Genomic DNA, 19,453 nt, shown 5'->3' with positions numbered 1-19,453 from the left:
ATTTTTATAGCTATATTAATTCAATACTCTTTGTACTCACTATAAAATATTTCTTAACATATTTTTGATAATTTTCTACATCATTTTATATCTAACATATCTTTTGTAATCCTTTCTTTTGATCAAAATTTGTTAATTATATTTTTAGATTTTTTTATCATAAAAAAACAATTATAATGATATTTTAATAATAGTTAGTTATTAAACATTACCGTGCATGGCATGAGAACTAACCTAGTTTTAGTTCTGTTTCTCACTATAACTGTCTTTAATTAATGTAGAATTACTCAAAAACTATTACTACTAAGTAATGTAATTCAATACTTAACAATTAATCCATTTTATTTATAAATTTATCAAGCTGCAAATTATTTTATAGTAACAACATGCACATATTTTTTTAGAACTAAAAATTACTAGTAATTCTATTATAATCGTCTTCAGAAACCATTAAAACAAAAAAAAAGTTTTAATTTAATTTTGTTTAATTTAATGACTTCATGAAAACACAAACAAAATTAAAAAACCATACAAAAAATTTTGATCCAACTTAATGAGTCAAGATCAATGCCGGCTTCGGCGTTGACTTGCCTGAAAAAGTGACTTGGTCCCACTTAACAATTCAGAGTGTGTTTTGTGGTCCTTTTGAGTAACTTTTGGCTTAATGGTCCTATTGAACAAAAGTGAACACTTTCTTGGTCCTTTTGAACAAATATTCCAATAAAATATCATTAAAAATAATTTCAGTTCAGCAAAAATAATTTAAGTTCATCAAAAATAATTTCTGTTTAGCAATAATAATTTAAGTTCAGCAAAAATAAGGTGGACGGATATTAGTTTAAAAAAATGCGCAAAGATTAGTTAGCATAAGCTTCTCAAACTGACCCTACTTTATTTGCACCAATAATACAACAATTGCCTTTTCCTTCCTTTGCATATAATATCATTTATTCACTCGAGAACGCTTCAATATTCTTTTATTGTTAGACACTATTCACATAATATAGAAACTTCTCAAGTCTCCCAGAAATTTGTAGTAACAAGCAAGATGAATTTATTACTTGAAAATACCTCTACATTCACATCAAATTTCTTGTCCTCAATACTTGATGTTAGATTACTTTGCACCAGAAAATTAAAGCACTTACTGTATAACAAGTGACATTTTGTAGTAATTAAGTAGTGATCAAATAAGTATTTGTATTTTCCTCAAAAAAAAAAAAAAAGTATTTGTATTGGTTGTCCGGCTAATCTATTTATGGCGGCATTCAAGGCGGCCGAGGCAGGTACACCACCTCAGTTGGCTGAAGCTCTTGCTGATACCAATATTCACTGGGACAGGTTTCCTTTTCTTCACCCCTTTTTTTTTTTTTTTTTTTTTTTTTTTTTTTTTTTTTTTTTTTTTGTTTTACTACTTAAAGTAGTAATTGTTGTTTGCATAGCAGCATAGGTTAATTATTAGCATGTATGATTTAATATGATAGAGGTGATATAAGAGCAGGAATTTATGAATATGTAATTTTAATGTATGCTTTCCCTGTACATTTAATATAATAGATCATGTAATATATGGAGTATTATGACATTTTTAATAAATATTGTTGGGATGTCTTGCATTTTTTTTTTAAATAATATATACTTTTCAATGCTATTGCTTATGACGATTCATTTTAGCCGGCCCCAAATCATTTTGGAATTAAGGCTTTGTTGTTTTTTGTCCATACTATTGCTTTGACTGCAAGAGAAGGTTGGGGCTGGGATTGAAAGTCATGGGAGCTTGAGCTGCTTGACTTGTAAACTTGTGAGCTCGACATGATACCAAAACCTCTGTTTCTTAGTACGTGAAACAAAGGAGTATTATTTGTGAGACATAAAATGTTCATTTATTGTAGACAATTAAGAATTGAGGTAGTATATAGAATATTGAACTTAACATATACTTCATATAAAAGAAATGTAGTGTCTCACGAGCTTTTCTAGACGAGTTAGTAGTTGCTCAGCTTCTTAGTGTCTTGATTCAAGCTCTTCACTCTATGTTGTGATTGAGTCAAGCTCGAGTAACTTGTGAGCTGTCTCATTATTATTAGTCCCCTGGCAGAGTGGGAGGGGCAAGTTAAAGGAAGGGGAACCCCTCTTGTATGTATGGAGGATGGTAGAATTCGAACCTCTGCATCGAGGGAGTAAAACAAGATGCCGACCACATACTATCTTCTCCGACCCTTTCTTCATTCTAATGCCTATTAAAATGGGATGAAAAAAGGGATTGAGTAATTGTTGGTGTATGCAAATTTGTAGTATATTACCTTGAAATGAGCTTGAGCTGTGACATTGTTATTGTCAGTAAAATAGCAAATATAAATTGTGACTTTCTTATGTCACCATTAGCAGGACTATAGTGGATATGCCACTATAATCTATACACTAGATTCAGTGTTCTGGCATAGCTGATACTTAAGGTCTAGAATTGTGTATGAAAATGCTGAATACATGACAATGTATGCATCTGAAACAGGTTGGACAAGACAAGATTTCATGTTATAGGTGCTATTCTGTTTACCATTCAGTGTGGCTTGCTACATCCTACTGCAGTTGTCAAGACTCGAATGCAAGTGGCTGGTTCAGGCCTTTCTCATATGCGAGGAGTATCAGTATTTGCACAAATTCTGAAGACTGAAGGCATTCCTGGTATATTCAGAGGTTTTGGCACTTCGGCCATTGGATCAATACCAGGGAGGGTTCTGGTCTTGAGTTCTCTTGAAATGTCTAAAGACATGTCACTCAAGTATTTAGAGGGATCCAATATGCCAGAGGCTACTCGTCTTGGCATTGCTAATGGGGTTGCAGGCATGTTATCGAACTTAGTTTCCTGTGTATACTATGTTCCACTGGATGTGGTAGGTAAAATATTTTTACCCTTTCTTGATAAAACCTTTTGTTTGAGTTGTCTATATTATGCATTAATTTTGGAGGGTACTAAAGATTGACTTATGTTTTACAGGAATTTATTTTAGTATCATAGGGACTTAGGATTGCTATACAATTTTAGCTCTTGTATGCATTACTTTCAACTTCGCTTTTTTGAAAATGTATGTTCAGGTGTGCCAAAGATTAATGGTTCAAGGGCTTCCAGGAACCATGCCTTGCAATGGACCATTTGATGTTATACGTAAAGTGATGAGGTCAGAAGGGATCCGTGGCATCTATAGAGGGTTTGGATTGACAGCTTTAACTCAATCCCCTGCATCAGCACTTTGGTGGGGCACATATGGTGCAGCCCAACATATGATTTGGAGGTAAAGTTGCATTAATACCGGGGTTTCTAACTGTATTCTTCCCCAACTGTTGCAAATTAGATCCTACACACGAGAGTATGATAGACATCTACTGATCTTAATGTCTTTCTGACCATTTTAGGAGCTTGGGATATAGGGATGACGTAGAGAAGAAACCATCTTCTGTTGAGATGGTAACTGTTCAAGCCAGTGCAGGAATGGTTGCCGGTGCTGCTTCCTCAGTGATTACTACTCCTATTGACACTGTCAAGACACGGCTACAGGTGATCATCTTTGAAGCATAAATAAGAATTCATGTTTGAGGATGGAGCTCAGCTAATTTGCTGCAATTTCTTTTTTCTTAGTATTTTTGTAACGGATTAGTTGTGTGATTAGGTCATGGACAATTATGGCGATGGAAGACCTTCAGTAATCAAAACAGCGAAGGCACTTCTTAAAGAAGATGGATGGTGAGGATTTTACAGAGGTTTTGGACCGCGATTCTTAAATATGTCACTCTATGGAACCACAATGATTGTTACTTATGAGCTGATAAGTAAGTCTGTTTCTTCATCGTTATGATTGGTATTCCCATTGTGCATTTTCATGTTGCTGTTGCATCCTTTAACACAGAACCTGCTCTGTATGCATCTTTGGTGAGGGCTAACAACTGCCCTTGCATGTTATATATATACTTTCTGCTAATTTAGGAAACCTGCATGGCTGCATCGTTAATTGTTTAATCAATACCTGCTTATAATTATGTCATACTTAGCTTTACTCCACTAGTATGTAAGTAGTAGCAGGTATCAGGCGCGTTTTAATAGTCTTTGCACCTTCATGTATAAGGTAAGTACAGAGACATACTTAGATAAAGTAAGCACATGAACTGTATTGCATCATAACCTTAGGAATATATATACTTCGTGTGCCTTAACTTCCAAAGAAACAGCTGAACTCTTGACCAATTCCATAACTTGATTATTTGATCCAAATTTGGCTGTTACCGAACCCTGACCTCACAACACTTCTAATTAGTTACTTAAAAGATAAAAAAATATACAAGAAATGCTATCAAGATTAGATTTTCATTGCTCCATTCTTCCTGATCGTGTCTGTTGCATTCTTCATCTCAATCAAAATATCACTTTGTTTGTTTTGCGGAAGTCATGGACACTTTGACACAAATCGAAACTCTTTCCTGATAGTCAGCTTCAATAGTTCCATTTTTCTAACTGCTGTTTGGATTAAAAAGAAAGTATCTGATCAAGTTGTTGCATCATATATCGTCTTTCCACATTACAGTCCTGTATAATTTAAAAAATGAATATCCTGAAAAATGTTCAAGGCTTTTGTGTGGATAGTTTGTCTGCAAGGGCAAAATAAGAATGATGAACAGATGAACTGTTTCATTTATTTGGATGATCATCAGACTTTGTATCACGGATACATGAGTAAGATCCTTTGGCAACATAGGAAATCTTGACTTAGGTATGTCTTTTGGTAGTTACCGGTCATATACATCCATATATTTCCATTGCTGCCATCTGTTAACTGCTTTACTCTGTATATTTCGGCTATACAGATCATCATCATCATTTAGTATACTACGTAACAAGCTCCTTTCATACCTAAGTGTACCTCTTTACCATTGCTAATACACTTTTTCTCTTCTCAACAGAGAGACTATCTGTGAAGCAGTGATGAAAGAAGGAAGAAAAGTTGTCGCGTCACTAGGAGATTTTGTCTGCCTGGCTCACCAACGTTTAGGATTACCCTTCATGAATTCTCTATCTTATCTTCAAATGATTTTGTTACTGAAGATGTATACAAAGTAGAATATATCTTTTTTCAGATGCTCGAATGTGCACTTGAAAGGTTTACTTAGCCATTCTGAGATTCGACCCTCCTTAGACTGGATCATCAGCATAAGAAAACATTCTTTAGTTTCAATGTCCATAAAATTTTGTAGTTCTTTCACCTAATGCTGGTTTTTATCAATGTAAGCTAAGATAATTTGGCCTTTCATATAGATTACGCGCTACAGAATTCCTTTTAACTCTCTCTAATTATGAAATCCATTGATGCTGCTATAAAAAAACATGTTTATATAATTATATGTTCTGTCCATCTTAATACATACAAGTATGTATACCTTTGAGGCATTTATGTACTTCTCTTCTGTCTTGTACAACAATCTATTTAACTGATGACAAACTATTTTAATATCCTTGTAATCGAATACAAGTTTATGGTACGAGCCTTACAATACATGACTATGACTTGGCCTAGTATTACTTGCAAGATACTTTTTGGATCACGGACTCTATTCGATTTTGTTCTTCCAAGGATTCCTGTAAATTATGTCTACTCAGGTGCTGATTACATAGGCTACACTAACAACTGTCGTGCTGCTTGCTTCGAATTATGCTATCTTTAAGAGGAATAACTTAGGTTTTCATTGCTCTAAGAATGTAAAGATACTAGCTATATTTTTGTGCAAATATGCTTTAGAAATGATTCGTAATTTTATTATTTATGTGCACCATGCATTTAATATGAGCTCGGTCTTGAGATAAGAGGCTAGAGAAATTATTCAGCTCTATAATTTCTAGGCGCGATGCCAAGGATCGAATCTCACCAAACTTATTATTATAAGAGGAAATCACCTCTCCTAGAATGGGCCTTCTTACAAGTATAATAATAATATGAGTCCGGTCTTATGATATGTCCAATTTAATAAACTTCTCGGTGACAACATCTCTTCTGCTTATTAAACAATGAATCCAATTCAACATGATAACAAACACAACAATGTAAACCATCACTTTAATTTGTTTATAAGCATGTGGATTGTGGATGTCAACTAGATTAGTTGGTTAAAGTTTTAAAAGTGGTACGCAAAGATCGAATTTGTTCCACATTAGTGTGTATAAATATTAAAATATGTAAGTATAAACTTATTCATTATGGTATTAATTCAAGTCTAGGGCTTTAAAACCAACGAAGTATTATTTAGTACAACATTGTTCATTTTTCAGTAGCTAGTTGACAGTGTGGTGAAGAAGGATAATTTGTTTTGTTGTAATTGAAAGAGGATCTATACAAATAAACAGATTTTAAAGACAAATTTGATAATTTATAATTTACAATCTTCCAAAAGTAGATCTATGAACACAAGTAGAGACGTATGCAACATACAAACTTATAACTTTACAATTACATTGATTTTGATGAACTTTTCATCATAAAATAATTTGATAGGTCACGTATATTACTGCCTTATTGGTAGTTGGTAGATACCAATACAGCTTTTCCAGGGCACATGTCACATATTTTTAGTTGCTTCATATGAATTTATGATTTCGGCTGGTAAAAGAATAGGTTATAACTTTACAATTACATTGATTTTGATGAACTTTTCATCATAAAATAATTTGGATCAAGTGCAGGTCCGATTGATATAGGTTATGCGAAATTTGTAGGTTTTTCGAGTTAGGTAAGTTCAGATTTAAAGACTATAAATTATTAGCATCTTGCTAACGAACATCCAGGAGTGTTGGATAAACAAATTAAAATATTGCCTAAAAGTGGTACTAATTTGGGAAAATATGGCAAAATTATGAGTCGATCGGTGTAATTAATGTTAATTTTAATTTAATCTTTCTACTTTTAGCTAGTTTATCCAGGGGCGCTCGTTAGCTTTTGCTTTAATCATTAATGGCCTATTCACTTTAGCTTAATTTCAGTTCAATTCAGCTCTAATCAGTTCAGTTCAGTTCAGTTCATTTCAGTTCAGCTCCTAATTTCTTTTTCTCATAAAATATTCATTTCAGCTCAGTTCAGTTCAGTGTAGTTCAGCAAATAGTTCAGTTCAGCTCCTAATTTCCTTCTCTCATAAAATATTCATTTCAGCTGATTTTAGTTTATTTCAGTTTAGTTCAATTTAGCTCCAATCAGTTCAGCTCAGTAAATGTGAACAAGCCCTAATTGGGTTAAGTTCAATTTCTACTAATTAAATGACTCTTTCTTATTCCTACATAAGTGTAACAATTGCTGTAACAATTACATATGCGTGAATACAGCAATATAAATTGAGAAAATCATTTTCAAATTAGGGCCTGTTCACATTTACTTAATTTCAGTTCAGTTAAGTTCAAATCCAATCAGTTCAGTTCAGCTTCAATTAGTTCAGTTTAGTTCAACTTAGCTCTAAATTTCCCCTCTCATAAAATATTCATTTCAACTCAGTTCAGTTCAGTAATGTGAACAGACCCTTACTACAATCAAATAATAGTATTCTCAAATTGAATTTAAAATTTGATTCTATTATACAGAATTACTGGTCAAAGAGCAAATGTTCTTGTAAATATTCAATAATAGATTATAGATAGATCATCAAATTTATTTTCAAGTCTTTTTGATATTATTTGTTTATGAAATTATATTTTCTTTACATGGTTGGTAGTGGACGTGGAGAGTATCAAATTGGCCCGTGAATCGTTTAATTCTGTTGTCTCATCTCTTCATTCTACGCCTATAATATTCTATCTTCCAGCCACAAGAAGCAATCCAACAAAAAAGAGTCACGAGATTTTGTGTTTTTATTTTTTATTTTTTAGGTTAGACTAATTGTTATTTGACATGAACCACAACAAATAGATTATAGATTTATCTTTCTGTCCTCTTTTATTCTTTCTTTCTTTCCATCATCAAATTGTCCAAACAATGCTTATCAAGTTTTTTCTTTATCACTTTTATCACACTAAAAAACAATCCATTATTGAAATCACATGACATTTTATATGTTGAAGAAGATCATAGAATGATGTATGTCAAATCTAATTGATCACAACTTTATGTGTCAGGAAATTAATTACAATGAATTGAAATGTTTATCAATTCTCATAATTTAATGTGCACCAAAGAAATTTGTATCATAATTTAGATAATTGAAATAAAGCAATTGTATCCTACTCTTATTCTCAAATCAATACAAATGTAATTGTGTATCATGCAATCTTAAAAAATCTATATACACACATCATGCATTTGGCGATTTAAAAATATATTAATCAGAATTAGGGTTATTTTTTATTAATAAGAATTTGTTAGAGATATAAATTATCGAAAAATATACCTCAATAGATAAAGTATTTATACAAAATCTACGCTTATAAGTTAGGAAACAATCTTCCTAAAAGACATACCATATATCCTAACGATATATTCACTATATATTACCTTAACATATAAACCTAAAATATATTATTCTCTTAAAGATATATTTGCAGAAAACATACACATATATATTTTCCAATATCTTATATCTCTAACAGAATTAGATAAGTTTAATTTTGCAAGCATGCTATAGCCATGCGCCCATGCACACACCAATATAAAGGACGATTTTGTAATTATACAGTACAATCTTCAAAAAAGAGGGAGTATTACCTACACAAGTAATAGAAGATTGGATTAAATCACAAAGTGATATATATGTATATATATATATGTATATATATATATATACATATATATATATATATATATATACATATATACATATATATATACATATATACATACATATATACATACATATATATATATATACATACATACATACATACATATATATATATATATGTGTGTGTGTGTGTGTGTGTGTGTGTGTGTTGGAAGCAAAAATTGGCAAGTCAAAATTACAATTGAAGTAACACTTGCTTAATCAGAAAATAAAATTGCTAATGTTATGTAATTATGTTTTAATATGATACTTAAGCTTGCGTCATAAGTCATAACAAAAAAGATTTTTTTAAAAAATAATATTTTTATGTAAAGTGGTAATTGTACCTAGTGTTTTTTAGCTAACAAAAAATCATTAGGTAAGGGCTTGTTTGGCATCATTTTTGGTTTTTAGTTTTCTATTAAAACTAAAAACCAAAAACAGGAAACAAGAAAAAGGTGTTTCCACTTTTCTGTTGTCAGTTTTCAAAATTATCATGATTTTAATCAGTCAAAATAATTTTTCATTCATTATGTGACATATATAATATACTTTTAAAAAACAAAAAACCACAGTTATGCCAAACGAACCCTAAAATATAAGGATTTTATTATAAGTAAGATATTACATGAAAATATTAATGTTCCTTTACAAATTAAAATGGTACTCCCTCCGATTCATAATGTTAGTCCCATATACTATTTTGGGCGTTTTAAATAAATCTACCCATATTGGATGTAATTTTTGGAATTAATTGGTTGTGAATTGATGACATGACTCTAATTTAATTAAGTAAGGATATCTCTACCTTGAATTATGCAATTATGACTTATGCTTTCCTAAAACAAAATCAAAAAAATTAAATAAGGTAAACTAATTATGAATTATTTTGCACTTTAATGTTAGATTTCAAATATTCTTCTTTTCTTATTTTATGTGATTGATTCCATATGAGACTAACATTATGAAACAGAGAAAGTATCATTAAAGTTAACTTATTTTTAGTGCCTAAAAAGTTAGGATTATATTACAGATATTTTACCAAAAAAAAATCAAAAAATCTAAAAACACACCAGAAGATGACACGTGTCAAAACTGGTGTGTCTTTTAGTATATAGTGATTGATTGATTGATAGATTGATTGATTGATTGATTGATGATTCCATATTCTTAATTTTGTTATGGTATGCATGATTTTATAAATCATGCCTGAATAGCAAGTTTAATTAGTGAGATAGTGGAAATTCCTAAAAATACATTGTATGGGGTGCAAGATGCACTCAAATTGGAATCTGGTGAATTTGAGTACATCTTGCTTAAGTTAAGTTAAGTTCAGATAGTTCATATAAGTGAAAATCAGGTGAATAGGTTACACCCTAAATGAGCATTAATTATCATAAATTCATAATGAGCAAAAAAATACCATTAGGTGCCATGGATAACGTACAACCTTTGGTGATATAGTGTATATGACAATATTGTGGGCTCTAGTTAAATATTATACGACGTAATGATTTACTCTTTTCACTTGAATTTAATGCTAAAAATAAGTTTTATATATCTTATTAAGATGTACGAAGTATAATTTTATTAAATTATCTTATAAATTTATATATATAAAAAAATATTAAAATACACCGTAATGCTCTGTATGAAGCGACGTACAATTGTACAAAGGCCAAATAAATTTGAACCCCAATCTTTTGAAATTAAAGACCAAGTACGAAGTAATTAATAGGAGAACGAGGGAATATTATCATTGTTGTACCAAACTAAACAAATGTGAAATTGTCGCTTAAACGAATAGAAAAACCACTAACAACTAATTTCAATTAAAGAAACTATGGGCACTCTGTCCTCTATTCCACCTGAATTAAATTGGTCTACTTATAAATAATTAAATATACAAAGTATTCTTTTTAGTACATAAGGAAATGTCAAGTCTCAACTTTTTTAAATATTTTAACTTCACTTATTTTACAACAAGACTCTTGAGGTGAAATGGAAGCTAGGGTAAGAAAATTCTTATCTTTAAGGCTTTAATAACCTTCAAATGAGTTTAATTTAGGCTCCGTTCATTGACCGTGATCATTATCTAAATAATTAATACTCTACAAAATCAATTTTTAAGGCAAATATAATTGTAAATAATTTATTTTTTTCTTACAAGTAAAAGTATAGAGTAACTAGCTAGAAAAACGAAAGTGAATTGAAGGAAAGAGAGGGATGGGAGAAAAGAAATGTGCATGCAACATAGCCAACGTTCCCTACTTTTAAAAGGAAACTAGTGTGTAGTCCGGACATTGCACCGGGTTGCTACTTTAATTATTCCTTGCGATCATATGTATCTAATATTTATAATGTCTTTTTTTTTTTAAAATTAGACCTTGTGATTATCAATTATATACTTTTATTTTTCATGTTTATAACATAGTTGATAAATAGCTTAAATGGTTAAATAATCATCTTTCTTATAAGAGGTCGGGTGTTCGAATCCCCTTATCGTTGTACACAAAAAAAAAAAAAAAAAAAAAAAAAAAAAAAAAAAAAAAAAAAAAAAAAAACCAATTTAAGTATATGAAATAATGACTCGTTCGTTTCATTATTGGTTTTTATATACCATATCCAATAACGATAATAATTCGAGTACTCGAGTCGACCCATTATCATCCAAACTTGGTGAAGTATGGGGAGAGCGGAGAGGTATGTAAGCTCGCACTGGCAGTACACAATAGAGTTACCGACGTGTTGAGCTATCTAGGAACCTTAAAAGGACAGAAAAAAAGGCTAGGAAATAATGGAAATTGCATCATATTGTACAATGAACTAGTTCCAAAGCTTCGACAAACAAGGGGGGACTTAAAAAATAACCGCAATTTCTATCTTACTCCTGGAGTACCGTGCACATGGTACTCCACATTTTATAAATTCATGTTATTTTGATATTAACTTCTTATTATTTCAATTTAGATATATGTTATTTTTAAATAAATGTATGTTATTTTGCCTTTTTTCTCAGTCATCTTCCTCCCATACTCTCTCTTCCTCTCTCAGCTACTCCTACTCAAAATCACACACTTTCTCTTCCCTTCTTCATCCAATTTTCTGGTTTCCCAGAAATCAACCTCTCACTCTCTCTCTTCCTCTCACTACTCCAATTCTAAATCAAAGACACTTTCTATCTCCTCTTTTCTTATTCCAATTTTCTAGGTTTCTTAGAAATTAATTGATTTGAAGCCATTTAAGGGTTCAAATGTATTCATATCAAGAAATTTAGTACCTCCTGAAGTGTTCGATTCTCTTTAAACTCAAAGCTGCTAATGTTATTTTGATGTAAAACTTATTATTATTTCAATTTATACACATGTTATTTTTAAATAAGTATTTGTTATTTTGTAAATTAAAAATAGCATGAATAGAGGTTGAAGTAAATAAGTAAATAACATATTGTTGTAACAAAATAACACAACATTTAAGCAAAATAACACAAAGTGGTATGCAAAATAACTCAAACATATTTGTAAGGAGTACCATGATCTATTGTACTCCAGGTGTATATAATACTAATTGAAAAATAACAGGGATTAAAAGTAGGATGTGGGACATTTTAGATAGTTTGTGAGCCACAAAATATACAACAAAAACAATACTACTACCTTGTTTTTACACTTCACAAAAAACATAGAACGAAAGCGATAAACATAAAAATAAAAAATGTAACCAAAGTTTGGTAGAAATTTCAGTTAATAAAAACAACTACATGATGCCAAAATATGCCACTAAAAATAGAGGCCGACTCATTTAATAAATAATTCTATATGAAGTTCTTCCTCTTATTTAGTACAAACTAGACAGTAGGCACGTCATGTATAATACCATATTAGGTACTGTATTATGGAGCCCAATTTGTATTTCTTCATATTATGTAGCAAATGGAATTGTATTATTACTAGCTTGTGAAGTACTCGATTTGAAATGATTTGTTGATTGAAGCTCGTTGTATTTGATATTAGATAATTGATATTGTTGTGAATTAAATTGTTCGGATTTGAAACAATTTGAGCTTATAGCTTATGTGATACGTTGATCAACGATACATGTTATACAATTTATACTAATTGAAAATTGACCTAGCCTAATAAATATGTCTAAACTTGAGCAAATTAAACTTGAACCAAACTCGAAGCAAATGTGATCGACATTTACATTATCTTAGGTTATGTTGCTACAATTTGTATTGAGGTGTGTCTATTTTGTGTGTTTACTTTGTTCATCATTAGCTCTCTTATTATTTGCTAATTTTAACAAGGATTTCATATTTTGAAACTCCGAAAATACAATAAGACATCAACAATCAAAGTAACAAACCGGAGCATTGCCTAGTCACACAATAGTTTTGCCTCTAAATATATCTACGTAGCCATTATTTTATACTAGTACTTGGACCAAAGAAGCATACCGAATATGAGGTGTTTGATTTAGATATTAGAGCTTTCACCAATTAATCTTTAAACAATAAGTTTGGATTGTATTGGTATGATAATTTCTACATTATTATTCAAATACAAACAATTATAATTATTCTTTTCTATTGATTGAAGGAATTTCATTATTCCTTTTTTTATTAAAAAAAAAAATCCTATACTAAAAGAGGAAATTATCAAGTATAACTCTTGTGAAAGTGCTAGCAGATTGAGACAGAATTTTATTGAACTCTAACAGTTGGTACATAACTCCAAGATTTTTTTAGACATGATTGGCTAAATCAAATATCTAAAATAAAAATTCTTTAAGATTTTATTGAAAGAGGACAAAGATAATGGTAAAAGACATAAATCATATACGTATACGTATATGTGAGAGACCCACTATTCAATAATACATTAACTTTCTCCATCAATATATACAAGATAAGAGTTAGGATTTACAAAATATATATGCAGGGCCTGTTCTCTTACGTTGAAATTCAGTTCAGTTCAGTTCAGCTCCTAATTTCCTTCCCTTATAAAATATTCATTTCAGTTCAGTTCAGTTCAGTTCAGCTGAGTTCAGTTCAGTTCAGTTCAGTTCAGTTGAGTACAGTCAATGAGAACAGGCCCGCACTTGATAATGCGAAGTAACTGTTTTATTTTCGCGTTAAAACTCAAGAATAAGTCTTATTCAATTCACGTCGTTGTACCATCTATATGATTTAATGGTGGAGCTACTTGCACATACATTAACTTAAACAAACCATGTATATATGATATGACCAAAGATATCAAGAGAAATTCCAATTTGATAAATATGAATTAAAATTAGTATAACTACTAAAATTTAACCTAATTTCACAATTTCATTTATCGTAATACATTGTGTTATAAACAAATTTTGAAGTAACAAGTAAAAAATAAATCAAATCCAAACCTAACCCATTTATTTGAACAGCAAGCTTCAATTGTGAATTTGTGAGATGAATAAGTGTACACCATTATTTCCCTGTAAATACAAAACATAGTCTCTTCATAGAGATCTTGGATCAACCAAAACCCGACACGTGTCGCTTTTCGAGTGCAAGCACAACTCTTTGGTGTTCCAACTCGGCATTGAAACTCCAAGTATACTTCACAGCCTCAACTTCATGAAAATGGTCCCATACTTCATTTCTTTTGACACTTTACATTAAACTCTTTTTACATATTTTCCATAAATTACTTCTCATTGTTTATAAAACTACAAAAGGTTTTGTGTGAGACCGGACTCACGTGAGACCGGGCTCAATTACAAAAGTCCAATAAAAAGGCACGGGCTAACTAAACCCGATCGCGAGGCCCGCAACACCAAAAACATGATAGTGGACTCACGTGAGTCCGTCTCACCCAAAACTTTACCATAAAACTACTCAACAACCAAATAAAATATACCAATTTTTTGTTTTCAAATTCTTTTTCACTTACTTATCTATAACACCTTTTTTCCCCTATATATACTCATTCAAGTTCACTTCATTTTCACAAACACATTATAACAAAACTAACCAAAACATTACATTTTTTTTCACTCCTTATTTTAAAATGGAGCATTGTTCTTATTATACATTTGTCATATTAATATCCATAATTTTAACCCACCATTTTACAAATGTGTTATTAGTAGAAGGAAGAGCTCATTATCATAAGAAAAAAGGTGGGAAATCTTTAGCACCATCTTCTCCTAGTTATGCCCCTGTTCCAAGGGGTGATGATCAGAGTTCACCTTCTCCTGTTGCTCCTTCGACTCCGTACCCGAGCCCGGCGGACTCGGAAGGGCCGTGCATATTCGACGTGACCTCGTTCGGGGCAGTCGGAGATGGGTCTAGTGATGACACTAATGCATTTCAGGCTGCTTGGAAGGCGGCGTGTGCCGTCGAATCGAGTGTTGTTCTTGTTCCTACTAGAGGGAAGTTCATGATCACTTCTTCTATTTTTAGCGGCCCGTGTAAGCCCGGCCTTGTGTTGCAGGTAAACCCTATGTTTTGAAGCTTATCATAGTGTTGTCACTAAAAAAATTAATTACCTTCCAAAAAATTATTTTTTGACTTTTAATTATTAATAAGTGAATTAATAAACTCCTAAGTTGGTTTTATTTAAGTTTTACTTTATTTAATTTAACAATTAAAAAAAAAAGGGGGGGGGGGGGGGTGAAAAATTAAGGTAGAGGATGTGTGTGGAGCTATAGTTAGATTAAGAAATAGTAATTACATTAACAATTAATTGAGATTGATAAAGGAAAGATTAAATTAAAACTTACACATTTTAGTAATACATTTTTAGTTCATAGTTTGAACTTTGAACTTATTAAGCTTAAGAAATGTGTATATAAGTAATTAAAAAGTTTTGTGTGAGACCGGACTCACATGAGACCGGGCTCAATAACAAAAGTCCAATAAAAAGGCGCGGGCTAACTAAACCCGATCTCGAGGCCCGCAACACCAAAAACATGATAGTGGACTCACGTGAGTCCGTCTCACCCAAAACTTTACCATAAGCAATATAACACAATTTTTCTACTTTATAATGTGCTCACACATTTAAATTTTGGTAGAGCTAGAAAATAGACACTAAATTTAATTAGTCGGCTCATCCTAGAGTTTGCACCAGTTTAAATTCTATTAATACTAAAATTTGGCTACATTTTTGTAATATTAATTACTATGTTGCCAAAAGAAATTAAAGCATTTATTAAATTACGAAAATAAGTATGTGGGGAGAGTTGGAAGTGATACACAGCTACACAAGCAGCAATTTTCATTCCTCTTGATATTTTTACGTATCACCATTTAATTTACCATTTAATTTAAGGACGTGAAATATTGTTTTTTTTTTTAGTCCAATTGAATACCCCGTAATAAATACTCGAAATTTGAGCTTGGTGTAATAAAGAGATCAAACGTGTGTTGTATGGTACAGATTGATGGTATATTAATGCCACCAGAAGGACCAGATTGCTGGCCGGAATCAGACAGCAAAAGGCAATGGTTAGTGTTTTACAGATTAAATGACTTCACCTTAAATGGCACTGGAACCATTGAAGGTAATGGTCAAAAATGGTGGGACCTACCTTGTAAACCTCACAAGGTAATTATTTCTTAATTAACCTAATTTGAATTATTAATTTTTTTATTACTAATGCAATCTTAATTGGGTTTAACAATTTTGTGTTGTTTCTATGTTTCAGGGTCCACATGGATCAACATTGCCTGGACCATGTGATAGTCCTGCTGTAAGTTACCATTTCTTACTTTTACATTTTTAATTTATTAACATAATTTTACAAGGGAAAAAATTAAAAATTATAATTGTAAGATTCTTCATTTAATTTTGGAATTTTATTGGGGGAATTCACTTTTTTGTATGAGGTTATCTTGCTATTCATGAAATTTTGATCCTTAAATTGAGCATTTTGTTTTTACACATGTGAATGGAATATACTTTGAGCAAGGAATGTACATAGGAAAGGATTAAGTAGCCAATAGTCAATTGATTTGGGCATACAGTAGCAAAGCAGGTGATGTAAATGGGATTTAATCACGTGGATTATTAACTTAGTTGATATTTGCTTCAAATAATTCAGAATATATATATATAATTTAATCTCGTGGATTATTAAGTTAGTTAATATTTAATCCCGTGGATTATTATTCACCAACATGTTCTTGAAAAAATTCAAAGGGATTGACTCCTTTGCTCCTTTGAGAGGAGTTTCGATTTATAATCGTGATATGTATGATCATATCACAAATACAATTACATACGTTATTATGAGCTTTAATTTTTTTTATTTTGTACTTACAAATTTTAATTTTTATGCAGATGATTAGGTTCTTTTTGAGCAACAATACAAGAGTGAGTGGCCTAAGAATTCAAAACAGTCCACAATTTCATGTAAAATTTGATGGATGTGATGGAGTGTTAATAGACAAGATCCAAATTAATTCTCCTCAAAGCAGTCCCAATACTGATGGCATCCATGTTCAGGACACTAGAAATGTTGGCATTTACAACTCCATGATTGCTAATGGTAAGTTAAATTATTTACTTGGTCTTTTAATTTTGTATTAGTGCTAATACTATTAGTCAAATAATTATTCCTAGATCAAGGTCAAACTAACCAAAGATCAAATGCAACTTTTTTCTTGAATATATATATATATATATGTATATATGTATATATTGTGATGATTTGTACTTTTATTAGAAAAAATAAGTTCAACATTTGTCTTTCAACCATAGTCGATAATAAATTTTTGTTTTAAGAGACCAAACAAACAAATTTTAACTTTTGCTTATAAAATTATAAGTAGAGTAAGGTTCCAACTTTCAACCCGCACCCTTCTTTTCCACCCCTGCTTCCAAGTGGCACACATAATTTTATTTGTCTTCCAATCGGGATCGAATTAGAATTATTTTTAACGGGACCAAACAAAGAAAATTAACCTTTTCCTATAAAATTATAAAAAGATTATCGAGCTAAGGATCTATTCCACTCACCTGTATTACACCCCTAGTTCCAAGTGGCACACGGAAAAATTAGTCTTATGATTAACTTGTTATTAGTAAATATATTCCTTTTAATTAGTGATTGATGCCAAAATTAATGTGATTAATTATGTTAATGATGACAGGAGATGATTGTATATCAATAGGACCAGGTTGTTCAGATGTGGATATACAAGGGGTGGTGTGCGACCATAGTCACGGGATCAGGTGAATAGTGTTATTTAACGTGAACTCTCTTACTTTCAATTATACAATATTAATGTTAACACATGAATTTAATTGTCTTTTTCTTCATGCTAAAGAACTTCCTAGAAAAGGACTTTTTTGGTGTGTTTTTGTTTGGCTTTTTATGTTTGGTTGGAATTAGTGTAATTGGATTTTACTAAGTTCAATTGTATACAATATTCATGGTGTTCAGTGAAACAGCCGAATTCAATTGAAAAATCAGCCTGAAATTATATAATATTTTCCATAGAATATTTAAGATGTAGTATTAATATTAAATTTATTTTAAGTTTAAAATAATAGCTTCGCGATCAATTTTGAAGCTCATAAGATTAAAAAATAAAATTTGTTTCACCAAATTGATTATACAAAAAGTGCATCACATTAGCAGAAAACTTATACCCGAACTTATTTGAATTTATTTACCTTTTATATATAGTGTATTAATTGAATTTGAGTAGCGCATATCTACACTTAATATATACATATAGCCCTTATTTTTTCTTTTTTTCTTTTTTTTTTTTTTTTTTGAATAGACATTAGCCCTTATTTTTCAAAAAAGAACGAAGCCTAAGAATTTTTGTTCAATTCTTCCTTTCCCAAAGATATTGAGCTAACCAACACTCTTTGTCTTGTCTAATTGTTAGCATTGGAAGTCTTGGAGTACACAATACGCGCTCGTGTGTATCAAACATAACGGTTAAAGGCGCCTTGATCAAGAACTCAGACAATGGAGTAAGAATCAAGACATGGCAAGGAGGATCAGGCACAGTTTCAGACATATCATTTCAGGATATTCAGATGGAAAACACAACCAACAGCATCATAATAGACCAATACTACTGTCTTACAAAGGCCTGCAGGAACGAAACCTCGGCTGTTTACCTCTCAGGAGTGACTTACAAGAACATTAAGGGCACATATAACAACGTTCGTAGTGCACCTATTCACTTTGCCTGCAGTGATGCAGTGCCCTGCACCAATATAACCATGTCAGAAGTCGAGCTTTTGCCTGCTCAAGGGGAGCTTGTGGATGACCCCTTTTGTTGGAATGCTTATGGGATTCAAGAGACTTTAACTATACCTCCTATTGAGTGTTTACAAGATGGTATGCCGCTTTCTCTTGGAGAACATGTTGATGGGTGTTGATTTCTAGTGTTTGCTTATGATTTTTATTTGAAGCTACATTTTTTTTAGATAGGTGAATGATCTATATATGTATACAACATAGAGTCCTTGCATTTATTTTTTGGAGGGGCTTTGATGATTTTCATTTGTTAGGATACAATGTAGTAATAGTTCATCCCATTTGGGATTTTTCTCCCTTGTTGTGTGATGAAATTATGGGACATGATTATGTCTATTGTATGGATTGATTTGATATGTTTATATAGATTGAAGCACTTTTATTTGATCTCACCCTTGAGAAA

At 31.3% G+C, this 19,453-nt stretch overlaps 2 protein-coding genes across 2 annotated transcripts; both read left to right on the top strand.

Moving 5' to 3' along the window:
• Nucleotides 1-1,258: 1,258 nt before the first annotated feature.
• LOC145606601 (uncharacterized) lies at nt 1,259-3,746 on the top strand. The gene is made up of 5 exons (XM_081662394.1): nt 1,259-1,341; nt 2,513-2,894; nt 3,097-3,293; nt 3,415-3,556; nt 3,669-3,746. Exons 1-5 carry the CDS (start codon nt 1,259-1,261, stop codon nt 3,744-3,746), a joined length of 882 nt encoding a protein of 293 aa, XP_081518520.1.
• Nucleotides 3,747-14,753: 11,007 nt separating this feature from the next.
• LOC145608326 (polygalacturonase At1g48100-like) lies at nt 14,754-19,442 on the top strand. Its single transcript, XM_081663944.1, has 6 exons — nt 14,754-15,260; nt 16,209-16,376; nt 16,477-16,521; nt 17,112-17,319; nt 17,924-18,005; nt 18,671-19,442. The coding sequence occupies exons 1-6, from the start codon at nt 14,835-14,837 to the stop codon at nt 19,170-19,172; spliced, it is 1,431 nt and encodes a 476-aa protein (XP_081520070.1). The 5' UTR covers nt 14,754-14,834; the 3' UTR covers nt 19,173-19,442.
• The last annotated feature ends 11 nt before the right edge of the window (nt 19,443-19,453 follow it).

Source organism: Chenopodium album, chromosome 23 (genome assembly GCF_948465745.1).
Source record: "Chenopodium album chromosome 23, dcCheAlbu1.1, whole genome shotgun sequence".
NCBI lineage: Eukaryota > Viridiplantae > Streptophyta > Magnoliopsida > Caryophyllales > Amaranthaceae > Chenopodium > Chenopodium album.
Note: the sequence above shows the minus strand (reverse complement) of the source record. Positions and strands in the feature narration are given on the sequence as shown.

Bases quoted from the DNA above. Each gene is read 5' to 3' on its own strand.
- LOC145606601 (XM_081662394.1), top strand. From the start codon at position 1,259: ATGGCGGCATTCAAGGCGGCCGAGGCAGGTACACCACCTCAGTTGGCT. The intron at 3,294-3,414 runs GTAAAGTTGCAT...TGACCATTTTAG, and splicing joins GCCCAACATATGATTTGGAG to GAGCTTGGGATATAGGGATG. The intron at 3,557-3,668 runs GTGATCATCTTT...TTGTGTGATTAG, and splicing joins CTGTCAAGACACGGCTACAG to GTCATGGACAATTATGGCGA.
- LOC145608326 (XM_081663944.1), top strand. From the start codon at position 14,835: ATGGAGCATTGTTCTTATTATACATTTGTCATATTAATATCCATAATT. The intron at 16,377-16,476 runs GTAATTATTTCT...TCTATGTTTCAG, and splicing joins TACCTTGTAAACCTCACAAG to GGTCCACATGGATCAACATT. The intron at 17,320-17,923 runs GTAAGTTAAATT...TAATGATGACAG, and splicing joins CAACTCCATGATTGCTAATG to GAGATGATTGTATATCAATA.